Below are 15348 nucleotides of genomic sequence, written 5' to 3' on the forward strand. Positions count from 1 at the left end.
AGCTACCATACATCTAGGATTTAGAGGTAAGAGTTTCCAGATTTGGAGACTGTAACATCGAGGCAACATTCATCTTCCACATCTTTTAAGTTTAGAAATTAAAACTAGACAAAATACATAAGCAAGAGACATGATGTCTGGGATGTTAGAATCATAATTTTCATCCATGTGAAAATGTAACACAGAGAGACCTGGGACAGATCCATCCTTCTTCCTGGCAGAGATTATTTTGACTTAGTTGGCCAGGTGAATTGAATCCCCACCCGCCCTTGTAACCAGAGACATGCTGGCTCTATTCACACCATTATTTCTATTTGTGATTCTCTTTGCAAGATGCCAATTCCCAGTGCAATATTCCTTGGCTTAACCATTTCACATCAGGTTTTGGGGGGGTGCAGAGGGAAGGGGGAAAGCCCCGTTGTGCTGTGGGGGCTTTTCAGTTGAATCTAGCCCCATAATGCAAAGTAAGGAAATGACATGTCTGTTCATCATCTATGTGGGCTGCCACTTCCCCAACCCTTGACCATTGGAACTCCTAGTCAGGGCCTCCCCATTGTTGCTGCAGTTTATAGTTCTCCAACTGACTGAGATCCTGAGCTGTGATCTAGATGTTCATTGGTTTGAATCTATTTCCTCTGCCATCATCTCAGTGGGAAGCCTAAGCAAACTTCTATTTCTCAGCCTTCATACATACACATACACACACACTCTCTCTCTCTCTCTCTCACACACACACCATCATCCTCATCCCCAATTCATTATCATCTATAATAGGTAGGTTAAAAGATGTGGGTCCCTTTCATTGGGCAAGGGCCTTTTAAAAAGACAAGCCTATCCAGTCTTGGACTGTTGACGTACAGTGTATATGGCACTTTACAGAGAAATACAATTCAATTCTGAAGTTCTAGGTGCATATGATTAATCTGCTTCATAGCCAGATGTGGTCAGTTTGCTGTTCACCATAGCATGCAGAAGATCCCAGGTTTAATCCATGGCACTTTCAGTTTAAGCAAAGGATCTTGGCTAACAGGTGCTGGGAAAGGCTTCACCCTGAGATTTCCGCTTGCAGCCAGATTAGACAGTACCAAACTAGAGGGACAAATCTCCTGACCTGGTTTAAAGCAGCTTCCTGTGTTCTTCCTGTGCGCTGGATAATCTACCCAGACTTCATGGGTGAAAGTCAAGGGAAACGGCAGGCTGTTAGAGCTAGCCTGCGGCTTGAGAAGTTAAACTGCATCAGTTATGAAGCAGGTTGATCCTCTGATTTCCTTTATTGGGTTGGTTGGCCAAAAGCAGGTAAGTATTTGTGGCTGGTATGAAATAGAATGGCTTGCCCTTTACAGAGCTAGATTTTTTTGGGTGGGGGGGGAGAGGGAAATTCTGCTCTGAACATTGCTTTCCTTTTTCTTGAATCAACACTGATGCCAGGTGCCTTACATACAAAACTTGAGAAAAAAACGGTCAAGTTAGGATGGCTGCAGAATCTGTCAGGTGTTAAAGGCAATGGAGAACAGAAAGCAAACTTGTTCCTTACGTGTTACTGATGGGCTGCACTCTTGCATAAGGAAGATAGGTTTGTACAGAAAGGCATCTTTGAAAAATTAGGAAGCCCAGTGGGATTGTGTGTTCCTGGCTAGCTGTCTGTGATGCTATGTTTTGGCCTGAGATATTCTGTCAAGGTGCACTATTTGCAGCATTGAGGTCAGTTGGAGGCTGTATCTCGGGCAGTGATTTCTGTTCAAAAGCTCCTAGGCCAATGGATCTGCCTCATTTTTATGCCAATATCTGAAGAGTTTCCTCCCCTCCTCAGTTCCCAACTGGGCTTTTGTGTTGCTGTCTCAAGCCATGTTAAAGCTGCTATTCAGTGTCCAATTTCTCCATGTCAGCCCTCCCAAGAGATGGCAGCTGTCTTTACCCCTCTCCTGTCACTCAAGTTCTTTGTGGTGCTGGGACGGCAAACTTTTACATGCTAAGACTCAGGAAGGGGGAAATCTTTATCCCCCATGGATCTCTAAAGTGAGGGGTTGGGCAGAACGAAGGGAGAGCTGAGTTTGTGGGAACTGCCTGATACTTTTGGAAGGATTTAACCTGCAGGAAGTGTGTGTCCTTTATTCTTGAAGGTAAGTGTACCTTTTCTCTCTCCAGCCTCCACCACTGTCATCTGCTGTTGCTGTTGGCTCACAGAGGCATAATCGTCTCAGTCCCAGAACTGAGAACCATGAAAGATGCCACCCATACCTCAAAAAACAAACAAGGCCGTTCATTTTACCCACTTTAAGCCACTTGCTTTCAGAGGTAGAGGATTATGTACGTTTCAGTCTGTGGCGGTTTAAAATGGCCGAAGTGCCTTTTCTGGAAGAGGGTGGGGAGATGACAGTTTCTGCAGAAATAATTGTGCTTCATGGTAATCCACAGGCAAGAGGGTATGTGTTGGGATCTACAAGTTGTAAGTTTGTGCTTTTAGAAATGAAAGATCAAGACTTCCTAAAGTACTTTTTCATTTTTGCAGCACGGTCGCCTGGCTTTCACAGGGGTTTGATTCCCACTAAAAGTCTAAAGCAAAGAATATTAAGGCACCTGCTATAAAGCAGCTCTTGCAATTTTGAAAAAGAAAACGGGATTAGCACATTATGCTTTTTTAAAAAAAGTTTTTGTTCTGCTGTTTTCTAAAAAAAAATTAATTGAAATTTATACTAAAGGTGTGGGGCCCTCATAGCTGCCCTGAGGTGATTAAATGTAGGCTTCAAATGCAAATAACTTTTTGCCTGGGGGGGGGGTTATATCTGCTTTACACATCAAGAGTTGTACAAGAGTGTGTTCTGCTGCCTGTCTGCACCACCCAGCAAATGTGCAGCTTACATGAGTGTCCAAGCGGACAGCCGGGCCACCATGAGGAAACCTCTAGGAATGTGAGTCGGGGAGGTGCTATGACTGCTGCAGAACCTTTGGAAAGCCAAAATGCTTTTCTGCTGATGTCCTGACCGTGTGACGTGGCTATTAATGACAGGCATGGGCCATGCTTGCCGTTGCCCACTCCTGGTTCTCACAAAGGTTTGGGAGGTAGTTTGCTGAGTGGGGAAAATGGTCCATATCAACAAAAAATTTCTTCCCAGTTTGATATTTATGCGGTTCAGTTATTCTGCTGAGGAAGAGGCGCTCCTTCGGAAATTTTTGGAGAATTGTGCAGGCTGCTGGTTTTTAGACAGCTTAGACGGGTGAGGAAGTGCTTTTGGTCAGCACTTAATGTGTGTCAGAGCTCAGTGCCAGCACCTCTTTTACAACACCAGGGCTTAAACATTTGAAAAAGTAATAATAATAAAAGAAAAACACCTCAGAGTGTCTTTCCCTCACCTCTGAGTAATCACAGCCTGTCCATATACAGCCAGGATTAAGAAGCAGGGCTTCCCAGCAGCTGTTTATAGAAATGGAAGTATTTTGTTTATACCTTTTCCAGTGCTGCAATCCATCTGCTCTCTTCAAACATTAACCATGTAATAATGCATTTCTGGGGGTCTTTTTAAGTATAAGTTGGTTTCAGAATGAATTTCTCCTAGAAATCCTGATTTTGTTCTATGTTGAACTCTGGTTAGCTATCCCCATAACCTCTTGGGGAAAGTAGTGAGCAGTAGAAGTCGGGGGGGGGGTGATCTCTTTGTGAATTTCTCTTCTGCCTCACTAGATCAAATAAATCCCTATGTGGAAAATTGTGCAACTGTTTCCCTAATGATTTAATAAAACCATTCACTCTCAAGAAACCATGAGAAATGTAGTTCTTTTGTTAAGTGTGGGAGAAGAGTTAGCTCTCAGCATCTTGAAGATGTTCTCAGTAGCTTGACCCAACTATATTTCCCAGGATTGTGTCCAATAGAAATCCATGGTATAGTTTTCCCCTTGGTAGTGTGACCTGGGAGTAGTTAGAAAACCCCTTTTAGAATGCTTACAGATTCTGTATTCACAATGCTTAAAGTAAAAGGGAGTCACTTCTGCATCTGTGAAATGGCCTAATCTTTTACCAGCCTTGGTTGGTAAAGAAAGAAAACTAGAGGATTTATCAGGAGCCCCAGGAGTACTGGGGAAAACCCAGTCAGATGGGCGGGGTATAAATATTATTATTATTATTATTATTATTATTATTATTATTATTATTATTATTATTTACTTGTGGGTCTACATACCCTGCTCCTAGTATGGGAAACCTTTAGCCCTCCAGGTGTTGCTACACTATAGTTTCCAACATCTCTCGCCATTGACGGTTCTTGCTGGAGCTGATGGGAGTTAAATGTTCGACACCATTTGGAGGCCCCAGGGTCCCCCATCCCTGCCCTAATGCAGTATAAGAGGCTCTGCACATCTTGGGGAAATGTGAATTTCTTGGTTGAATTTATTATATTCTCTAGCCATTCTACATAATCTCCAAGAGGCCTTGGGGAATGTGCATATACTGTCTTGGGTTTTGTTTGCTTCTGGCTCACTGCCTAATCTTGTATAAACCACAACATACCTTCCTACTGATCAGTCAAGCAGCAGAAACTATTAATATTTATTAAATTTATATTCCACCCTTCCTCCAAAGACATTTTTTCAAAAGTCCAAACCCCTTTTTAACCACTCTCAGCTGTTCCTCAGAACTGCATGCATCTTCTCAGTCAGCTCTGCTTCTCAGTCAGCACTTTAACCAGCTCTGGTTAAAGAATATGTGTTGGCTTTTGATGAAAGAACTTTAAAGGTGAGGGTTCCCCACCCCCTGCCCCCCGCCACCATTTTTCTTAATAAATATTAAAAATGCATGCTTTTATATAATAAACAGTAATACATGATTTCATTTATTTCTGCAATGATTAAACTTCAGTGTCCACATACCACCTCCTAAAATATTACAGCCTTATTTCATTTCAGCACAGAAGGAATCAAATTATTCAATTCCATAAATGTCAGAAAAGGGCATCAAGATTTTTCAAACTGTTCCTTTTTCCTGCGAGTTGTTCTATAGAAACATACCACATGGAATGTTTTGTTTCACTTTTGAAAATTGAAATTGCTGTGTAGGTAATAATGCTCTATCCCCCATTTGATTGCCAACTCCTATTTCATAGTTTTTAAAATGCAACTGGATAAATCCATAGTTTCATCAAGCCCCTTCAGATTCCACCTGTCCTATCCCACTGATGGTAGAGAACGCTGTACTACCTCTAGCCTGCCAGTTAAAAAGTGCATTGCATGTGTTCTTTTTACAGGTGCCAGAGCTAAGTCCTGGTTAGCTTTAAGCCCAGTGAACCTGTATTACCTTCACTGGCCATTCACCCACAAAGATGCCTGTGGTGTTATTTCACACTTTCCATCCCAAGGCTCCTTTGGGCTAGACACCTGATGCTATGAAACAACCAGGTCAGCCTTCACCAGCTTGTTACCCTCCAGATCAGGCATCCCCAAACTTCGGCCCTCCAGATGTTTTGGACTACAATCCCCATCCTGTTAGCTAGGGGTCATGGGAGTTGAAGGCCAAAACATCTGGAGGACCGCAGTTTGGGGATGCCTGCTCCAGATGCTTTGGGAGAAATTGTTGTTCAAAACATTGGAAGGGCACCAGATTGGAGGTTTAATGTAGGTATTTGTGGTTTCCTGTTATGGAAATCCACCTCCCCTGGCCCACTTTGATGGAGGATTGTTGATTAAGTGTGGTTTGCGTGTGGGGACATTGTGAATAATGGACATGTTCACCTGAAATTGATGCTGTGAGCGCCACCCGTCCTCCCTGGGTTATGTCTTTGCATCTTCATTGTTGCACCTGCTTTCTTCTCCATGCAGTATGACAGAAAAAGAAATTCTTGATCCACCTGCATCACCCACATCTGAAGGGGGGAAATCGACTGAAGGGGTAAGTGCTGTTGTGGGCTGTACTCTGGGAGGACAAGGGTGGGGTGACTCCCATTTCTGTGTCCCAGTTCCTCCACAATCAGCCTCATGCCAGAACCTTCTGACTTTGGCCTGTTTTGGCCACAGTGGCTGCAACCAATCAGATGGGAATATCCTGCCCTTTGCAGTTTAGGCTGAGGACATCCCATCCCAACAAACCACCGATGTACCTGTCTGGAACCCTGAGATGTAAGTCTTGGGAAGAGCCATTGATGTTGCCTTATTTCTATGAGCACAGAGTATGGCACACTTTCTTCTCATGGTTTCCCGGAAGGTTATGGTTGCCATTGGGCCAGCTTGTCCAACTTCAAATATAAGTAGTTATCTTTTTGCCATGATCCAAAGAAGCTACTAAAGAATGGGTTTTTAACATGGATGTAAGAACACATGTTTCCTTGAACAGAAAGCCATGAATCTATAACCCATGGGTTGCTAACAAACCAGAATTTTAAAACTTTTAAATAACAAAACAAAAGCCAACCTGTCTAGGTTGGGTGTTCATTCAGAAAAACAAAACAAAACACCCTTCATACACCAGGGCAATTGACATGATGATTTCAACAAGTTGACTGCCTTTTTTGTTTAGTAAAAGTAAAGGACCCCTAGACGGTTAAGTCCAGTCAAAAGTGACTATGGGGTTGCAGCGCTCATCTCACTTCGAGCCAAGGGAGCTGGCGTTTGTCCACCGACAGCTTTCCGGGTCATGTGCCAACATGACTAAATCGCTTCTGGCATAACGGAACACTGTGACGGAAACCAGAGCGCACGGAAATGGCGTTTACCTTCCTGCTGCAATGGTACCTATTTATCTACTTGCATCAGAATCATACTGTAAATCCGGAGGGAGCCGTGTGGGCCATCTATTTATTTATTAGATTTATTACCTGCCCTTCACCGCAAGTCCTAGGTTGGGTTACAACAATGGAATATAAAATTAGAACAATAGGTTTGTTTATTTATTTGTAAAAAAATATTTATAGACTGCAGTTTCTCTAAAAACATCAAAGCGGTTTACCATTATTTATACACAATAAAAAAACCATTCATTGGGGGGGGGGGGAACCAGATCTCCAACTAAGGATTACAGAAAGTGATTAACTTACGGTAATTGCCCGCATAGAAATGTTCAGGAATGGTCAATATAGAATACACCTGATGAATTTCTATTGGAAGAGTATTCCACAGGGCTAGGCTGATGGCACTAAAACCTCAGTTTTCTGTTAATGTCAAATGAGTCTCACCAATTTAGAGGGCTACCAGCTATGCTCCTATGAACAAGTTTAGTGACTGAGGTGGATTTAAGGGTTGGGGTGGTCCCTATGGGACCCTGGACATAAATTGTTCCAGGGTTTGTAAATTAATACAAGGATATTGAACCCGTCCTATAGAATAATAGAATCATAGAGTTGGAAGAGACCACAAGGGCCATCCAGTCCAACCCCCTGCCCCCTGTCCTGTTTGTAGATGTGACAGCGATGTCCCATATTGTCAGTCGTATGCCCCCTTCAGATAAAAGGATCACAATTCTAAGACAAGCAGAACCATTTCAAATGGGATAGAACAATATCTAGTCCAATGTTCTGCTTGAGCTAGGTCATCCATAATGATTTGTCCTGCTGTATGGAAGGTTGATGTTCAAGAAACTCAAGCTCCAACCTGCCTTTTGGTGGGGGAAATTGCTTGTCTGGTGTGCTTTTGTTTTGGATCCTGGTCTAAATCTTCAAGGCATGCTGGGAATTTTGCAGCACAGAGGTCAAAGTTCTGCCTTGGAGGGAATGTTTTGTTCCAGTGAAGCATACAAATGTATTCAAGCTGTGTAATTTTGTGGAAGTCTGGAATTTTGAACAGTTTGCTGAAATTTGGAAGAATTGGCAGAGACTAGATAAGTTTAGGCATGCCACGAAGTGCCAGTAAACAAATGTATTGTGTCTAAAAGGAATCTCATAGGGGGAAGCTGTGCTGGCTTTAGGTAATCTGCACATCTTCCCATTTGAGTTTCCCTTCGGACACATTAGGATGGAAGTGCAAACAGGGCTCCTTGTAGACACACACACACACACACACACACACACACACACACAAGCTGTGTACTGGATTCAGCCAAGTACCAAACCAAACCAGGCCTGTTCAGAGGGATTTGGGCATCAGCAAGTCAAGTTGAGACAGCCATGGATCACTGTAAGTTGGGTTAAATGTTCCAGAGCTGTCCAGCGCAGTCAGGCCTCATCCCTGAAGCACTACTCTGCAGGATAAATGCCTCTGTGTGGAGAAAACAATTACGCAGGGTTGCAAGAGAGGTCATTTGTGAAGGACCCTCCCCTAGACCCTCCCCCTCCAGCTCCATCCTGAAATATTAGCTCCATCACAGAACTAATTCAGAACCAGGTGCAGAGTAGGTTATTCCCATGTTGGCCCATGGTGGGTCAGCCTGACTGGGGACCCCCAGATTGGTGGAGCTGTGCATCAGCATAGACACACACATCTGTGAAGTTTTACTTTTACTCTATGAAGCCCCTATTAGAAATCAGTAGGCTTATCCAGAGCCATACATTGATATCCTTTTAGCAAATGACCAATTTATACTCTCATCTCTTCACACTGCTGAAATGAGGTACACAAACCCTGTAAAACACATCTGTGCCTAAGATTGAATTCCTATACGGTAGGGATAGCCACATGGTGTCCTTCAAATGTTCCTGAACTCCAGCTCCCATCAGCTCCACCCAGCATGGCCAGTGGTGAGAATGATGGGAGCTAAGAGCTAACGACATCTGGAGGGCGCCATGTTGGCTATTCCTGCTTTGTGGCATCACATTTACTTTAAGCAAACCACTACTACCAATACTTTATGAAGATGTGTGGGTCTTTGTGAGCAATGAAGCTTGCCTGTGGGAAAACAAGGAGATCATTGAAATTAGTAGCATCTCTTTTTGGGGGCTTAAAAGAATCAAATACCGTATGTTTCTTTTATGGGGCAGGAATTTCTTCAACAATCAATCATGTACGTTCTGCAGAACTAATGTTAAACTCACCATTCAGGGGAGGGCATGATATTCTAGTTTCCCTTGGACGAGGGTACTGGAAACATGAATCTCATATCCATTTTTGTTTACACACGTAAAAGCAGTGCCTAGTGTAAGCAAATAAAAGCAATCAGTAAACTCACAGCTCTAAACTTTCACTTACTCTGCCTTTCTCCAAATTCAAAACTGCCTCTGCTTTTTACTGCCCATATTTTGAGTGGTGCTTCATTCCAAAGGTGTGGAAAGCAAGATCCTAGGGTTGCCATATTTCAAAAAGTAAAAACCAGGACACCTTGGTTGTTGAACTTTCTTTAAGAAGACCCCAAATTGTTGAGCTGTTTCTCGATCCAGGACAAAGCAGCCACTTTTCGGAAATTCCCCCCAGACGCCAATTCTGCCTTTGAAATCCTAGTGATGTATGGCAGCCCTAAGGATCCAACATGAGGGGACATTACTGTTTATTACATCCATGATTGCTTACTAGTTTTCTTGCTGCTAGGCCCAAGACAGCCAACTTATTAAGCACTTGGCAGTGCTGGTTGTCTCTAGTGGCTATTATGCATGTCTGCAGGCAGTGCGTGGCAGAAGATAAAAGTGTTTAACTTCAATACTGTACCATAGTAGGTCCTGCTTCAGACCACACCATGCTCATGGTCTTGTCATGGGGTGTGTTGGACACATCACTATTTTTCAGCCATTCCATATCTGTAAAATGGGAAGCAAAGCCTACTTTATAGAGTTGTCATGTGATTTATATGCTGAAGATTATTTTTAAAAATGCATAGAAGATTATTCTGAATTGCAAGAACAGGAACACATGGAAAATCAGAGGCATTGCAAGGGTAAAGTGGAGCGAAGTGAGGGGGGGGGGCTTAAAAATGTGTGCTCAAATAAGAAATATCCCTGATAATCCAGTCTTTCCTGTTCTTTAGCATGCATTTAACATGTGCACAGAAAACATTGCATAGATGCACCTTTTCTTGAGTGTTCAAAGTGTTTCATGTACATTCTCTGTATTTCTCATAGCAGCCCTTTAAGGCAGGCCAGTATTATCACAGGCATTATTTTATTATTATTATCATTGTTAATTTATCAATCACCTTAAATATGATCACCTTCTATACAATAGTTTTCAGGCAATGCACATTTAAAAAACAGCAATCCCCACAAAAAACACCCACATCTGATGCATTTAAAACAAAACTAAAACCCAATCAAGTAGAACCACATGGCAAAGACTTTATCCAGCTGCGGAGGCCCATCAGAACAAAAATACCTTCAGTTGCTTCTGGAAAGTGCAGGAATGGATGTTGGTTGTATCTCAACAGGAAAGCTGTTCTATAGAACAAGGGCATTTGCAGGTGAGGGGGCTGAGGCTGAGAGGGGTCTTGCCTCAGTCCCTGCTAGTGACTCAGAGGTGGCAGAGATAAGATCTGAACAAGAAGCTTCCAGATTCTCAGCTTAGCCTTTTTTTGCCACTCACTGTGATGTGCTGCATCTGGCATTATCTGTTCTGGCACAATCCAGCAATGGTGAAATTCCTTTTCCGGTCAAATTCCTTTTCAGGAGAAGCACAAGGCTATTCTCCTACCTCTAGCAACTTTCCTGTTCTTTAGCTGAGAACAATCAGTATGTAGATATTGCCCACACATGCAAGAATCAGAGAATTTGTGTTCTGACACAATGTTTTCAAAGATCCTAAGCACACAGCTCAAGAGTTGTCGGTTCAGTTATCGTGTTTAACTTTCTGTGGTGGCTGAAACTGGTGGCAGTAACCCAAGCTCTGCAAGAATTTCCACATTTTATTCCACTGCCAAATGTTAAGACCCCAGGAGACCCTGTGTGTGCACAAATAGGTACCGGTATATGTGAATGAATGCACGAGAGATGAGCTTGGCTGGTTCTCCTCCCCTGGGACATGTCAGCTTCTGTAACCATAGGAGTGGGGTTGCATTTCAAGCAGCGCTGACTGCATGCTTTCCAGTTTACTGATGCCCCCAGGAGTCCTCTGGGAGCTGACTTGGCTGGCCTCCCTGGCAGCAGAGGCAACATCTGGGTCAGTGACGCTTCCCCTTGCCCCCCTCACTGCTGCCGCCTTTCACAAACTGCACTGCTCAGGGTCAAAATGACCTTCATCACATCTGTGGGATGAGGTTACTGGTGGCATAAAAACTGGAATTCAGAGGTAGTGGCACCCCCCCCCCCAGGTGCCAATCAAGGAGATGGATGTGCTCCACCACGAGCTCTACTCTGGAGGAGCTCTGCTTTTATTGCAATATTGTGTTAATTAGCTGAATAATGACGTGTCCCAGCAATTTTCACCAATCTGCCTCTGTGAAAGACTAAAGCTGTGGCTAACATATATTCAAGCTCTAATAATAATTGACTTTAACTTTTGCGTCTTATTGCCATTCAGCTCTCAGATTACAATTTTCCCTTTTAAATTTTACATACGGTGTCTGATGAAATTGGCCTGCGTCCATGAAAGCTTATGCTTTGTTAGTCTTTAAGGTAACGAAAGACTCCTTTATTGTTTTTGCTACAAGGGACTAACACAGGACTACTCCTCTCACAATCTGTCCAGCAGCTCCACAGAAAAGTTGTGGAACAGTTGAAAAAGCCTGTACTTGACCTTGCTCTTGAGTTAGAATCATAGAATCGTAGAGTTGGAAGAGACCACAAGGGCCATCCAGTCCACCCCCCTGCCGAGCAGGAAACCCCATCAAAGCATTCTTGACATATGCCTGTCAAGCCTCTGCTTAAAGACCTCCATAGAATCATAGAACCTCCATAGAGTTGGTTTTTTTTAACTGGATGGTGGTGCTTCAGACGCTTTTGACCAGGGCTGGAGTAGGCTAACAAAATGTTGGTCCAGGGCCCATGATGTTCATAATTCGGTGCTGGATTTGACAACACCAGCGGTAAAGGAAAACATGTTTTTTTAAAAAATATCACACACACACACACACATCCATTGCAGTAGACAGGCTACTATATGCTGTGATTATTACAATATGAGATGCATATGCTTGTACAGAAAATATTAAATTGTCCAGCAAGACAATTTATGATTCATAAGGTCTATAGGAAAAAGTTGAGAACTGCTGGGCTAGTGAACTGAATGATGGCTCTATAGCCTGTGTCTCCCCTCCCCATATTTTTCCCGCAGACTTTCTGCCATTACTATTTTGGAATGTTATTATGTACATTTATTCAATTAAATGTGCATGTGTCGCCTCTCCCTTTTAAAATAAAAGCAGCATCAGTGGGAGGAGATTGTGGGGTGGGTTGATGACATCGCCACTCTTCCAACCAATCCGCGTGGTGCTGTGCTGGCTTCCACAATCAATGCTGGGAGATGGGACGTACATTCCTAATACGAGTAAAGATAAAATAGGCAGAGGTAGCTTCCTGTAAGTTTTTGATTCTGCATTAAAATTGTATAAGCCACAAAAGGGTGGCAAGTGCCACATACCAGCTTGATGGCTGAAATAATATACTGTATATATATGGGGGGGGTGCCTTAAGTGCACACAAAGCATCAGTAGTGGGTTTGGGTTTGAAGTTAGGAATGCAAGTGTTAAGCAGTACATTAATGACCCAAAAAATTAATTGACTAATTGGTATGGGCCTGTTTCAAATAAGCAGGGCTGCAAAGCCCATTCCTTTTTTGAGGCTGTCTTGCTTCTGCTATGTTTTTGCAACAGAGGATGATAATTAAAACATTAGATGGCTTTTTCTTTTCTTTGTTGTTAATTGTAAGTTAGCATATCTTTTGATATCTATTCCCCCCACCCACCCAAAAGCAGGTTTAGAATCTCAGAATCGTAGGGTCAGAAGGGACCACGAGGGTCATCTCATCCAGCCCCCTGCAATGCAGGGATCTTTCGCCCAGTGATACCTTTTGAGTTTTTTGTCATAGGCACGTGGACTTAAATTTTAATTTGTATTACTAGCAAGTTAAAGAGAGCACACCTACAGTAACTTGGGCTGCATACACACAATTCATTTAAACTATGTCTAAAACACATCCCCCAAATAAAGAACATTTCTTATAGTGTGATCCTGTGCATATTTACTCTGAAGTTATTCCTGTTGTGTTGTTTGTTTAGAAAAGCAGGCTGAGTCAAAAAGCACTCCCACCCCCTTTTCAACTTGAAATCTACCTTCTGCCCACAGACCCAGAAAGCAGACTGCTGCCTCTAAACTTCACCTCACCCCCCCCCCCCAAATATGCAATATGGTACTGTTCTGCCCTAGAAGGCTGTGGGAAAGGATTGCTGCAATGAGTATATGTGAAGCACTTGAAACTATATACCTGCTTTTATAATAATTATTATTGACCAGTTAATAGCTAAAAAACAGGTGATTAATCCACTAAAACAGAACATATATTTATTTAGTTGCTAGTCATGCTTAGAATGCCATTGCATGGAGAGAGTTCTACAATGCAAATTGTTTCTGTGAAGTGGCTTCCACCCCCTGAGATGTGGCCACTGGGTGTTTTCTGCCACTGCAGACCAACGGTTTGTGGGTGGTGCAAGGAAAAGCCACTATGTGCAAATGGCTGAGCTCTGTGGTTCAGTCTCCATGCAGTTGTATGGCTGCCACCATGCTGCTTCTATATGTTCACTGGACATTTGTTTGCATTGCCTGCAATCCAGGGTTCTCTTCCCCTGTGTTTGCCAAAAACCCAAGGGGTGCCATGGGTCTCCCCCTGCCATCACTTTGCCTCATTTTTGAGCTAGTCATGGACAAGTTTGGAGCGTGCATGCCAATGGCGCTGGTTGCCAAGGTTCCCTGTTGGCATCTATCAAGTGCTGATTGTCCACCAACCCCCATCCCACCCCACCCCATCCCATCCCACCCTGCCCTCCCACCCCATCCTGGACCTTCAGCTTCAGCGGCTAAAGCAGCTTTTCCAACGCAAGCCCAATGAGGAGCCAGCCCCGGAGGAACCACAGGCTAATGGGGAGCTGGTCAGCCCCTCTGGAGGACCCATCTACTACATCTATGAGGAGGAGGAGGAGGATGAAGAGGAGGAGGAGCCTGAGCCACCACCTGAGCCAGAGAGACCAGTTAACGACAGACCTCACAAATTCAAGGATCATTACTTCAAAAAGCCCAAGTTTTGCGACGTCTGTGCCCGCATGATTGTCCGTGAGTCTTGCCTGAGGGGGGTTGAAATGCAGGGGGAATGGTGGTGGTCAGAAGGTTGCCTCGTCCTCCTATTGGCAGGGTGCTTGGGCCTTTGACAATGGCATAACAGGCAGAAGTCTGACAAGCATGGCTTTTTCTCTCTCCGCACCTCTATGGTTGTGGGGGGAGGAGGTTTCACTGCTGAATGTTAAAGACAAACATAAGATGGGCAAAATAAAAAAAAATCATTCCAGTAGCACCTTAGAGACTGTTATGTACTGAGCTGAATCCTAGAACAATAGGATTCAGAATCAGCGGGAGCTACCCAATCCAACTCCAGGTGGAAGTGAATCCGCAACCTGATTGGCCTGCGGGAGCAGCCAATCAGGCGGCTGGCAGAAGTGAATCTGCTACCTGATTGGCCTGTAGGAGCAGCCAATCAGGCTGCAGGCAGAAGTCAATCCACAATATAATTGGCCCACAGGTGTAGCCCTGAAGTAGCCAATCACGCAAGGCCCATTGTGTAAATAATGTATATAAGCAGATGGTTTTGGGAAAAGAGCCATTCGTCTTCTCTTCTTCTCCCTGATGAATATGAGCTGAATAAAGAGCATGAAATTCACTCTCGACTCCGAGTATATTTCACTGGCGACGAAGGTGGGATCCTGCTGAGCTGACCGCCACCACGCACTGCACCGCAGCACCGCCACCTGCTGCACCGCTGCATCGCACCGTGCATCCAGGCTTCAGCTCCAGGACCCAAGGAACCCAGAATGGCAACCGACAGCAGCTTCTTGCCATTCAAACCAGCATCAGGAGACTGGGAAGGGTACGCCGCCCGTTTCAACTTCCTCCTGCAAGCGAAAGAAGTCACCAACGATGCCATGAAGAGGGCGACATTCTTCAGCGTCTGTGGAGAGGAGACGTTTGAAATCGCCCGGGCTCTCCTTGCACCTAGAGATGTCGCTACCGTCTCTTACAAAACAATAATGGAACGGCTGAAGGAGCACTTTTCACCACAGCCCTCGGTGGTAGCTTGCCGAAATGCCTTCTACGCAAAGCGGCAAGCCCCGGGGGAAACCATAACTGGGTTTGTGACCTCCCTCCGCCAAGCCGCCCGGTTATGCAACTTCTCAGAGTTGGAGAACATGCTTCGTGACCGCCTCGTCGGTGGCCTGAGGGACGAGATGTTGCAACGACGCCTCTACGCCAAAAAAGACCTCACGTTCCAGATTGCTCTGGAGGAAGCCCTGGCAACCGAAGCCGCCGAGAG

General features: G+C 44.2%; 1 protein-coding gene across 5 annotated transcripts in view; it reads left to right on the top strand.

The window, feature by feature from the left end:
- Positions 1 to 390: 390 nt before the first annotated feature.
- STAC3 (SH3 and cysteine rich domain 3) overlaps positions 391 to 15348 on the top strand; it is a 39301-nt gene continuing 24343 nt past the window's right edge. For 2 of the 5 annotated variants that reach the window (XM_035102212.2, XM_035102203.2), the window contains exons 1-2: positions 391 to 2120; positions 5806 to 5875. Coding sequence is in view for 4 of the 5 variants with exons in the window: in XM_035102203.2 (XP_034958094.1) it covers positions 5807 to 5875 (69 nt within the window). In the remaining variant the exon portion in view is untranslated. The other 3 variants (XM_035102184.2, XM_035102193.2, XM_060272174.1) reach the window with 3 other exon arrangements.

The sequence above is a fragment of the Zootoca vivipara genome, chromosome 2, assembly GCF_963506605.1.
Source record: "Zootoca vivipara chromosome 2, rZooViv1.1, whole genome shotgun sequence".
Taxonomy (NCBI): Eukaryota; Metazoa; Chordata; class Lepidosauria; order Squamata; family Lacertidae; genus Zootoca; species Zootoca vivipara.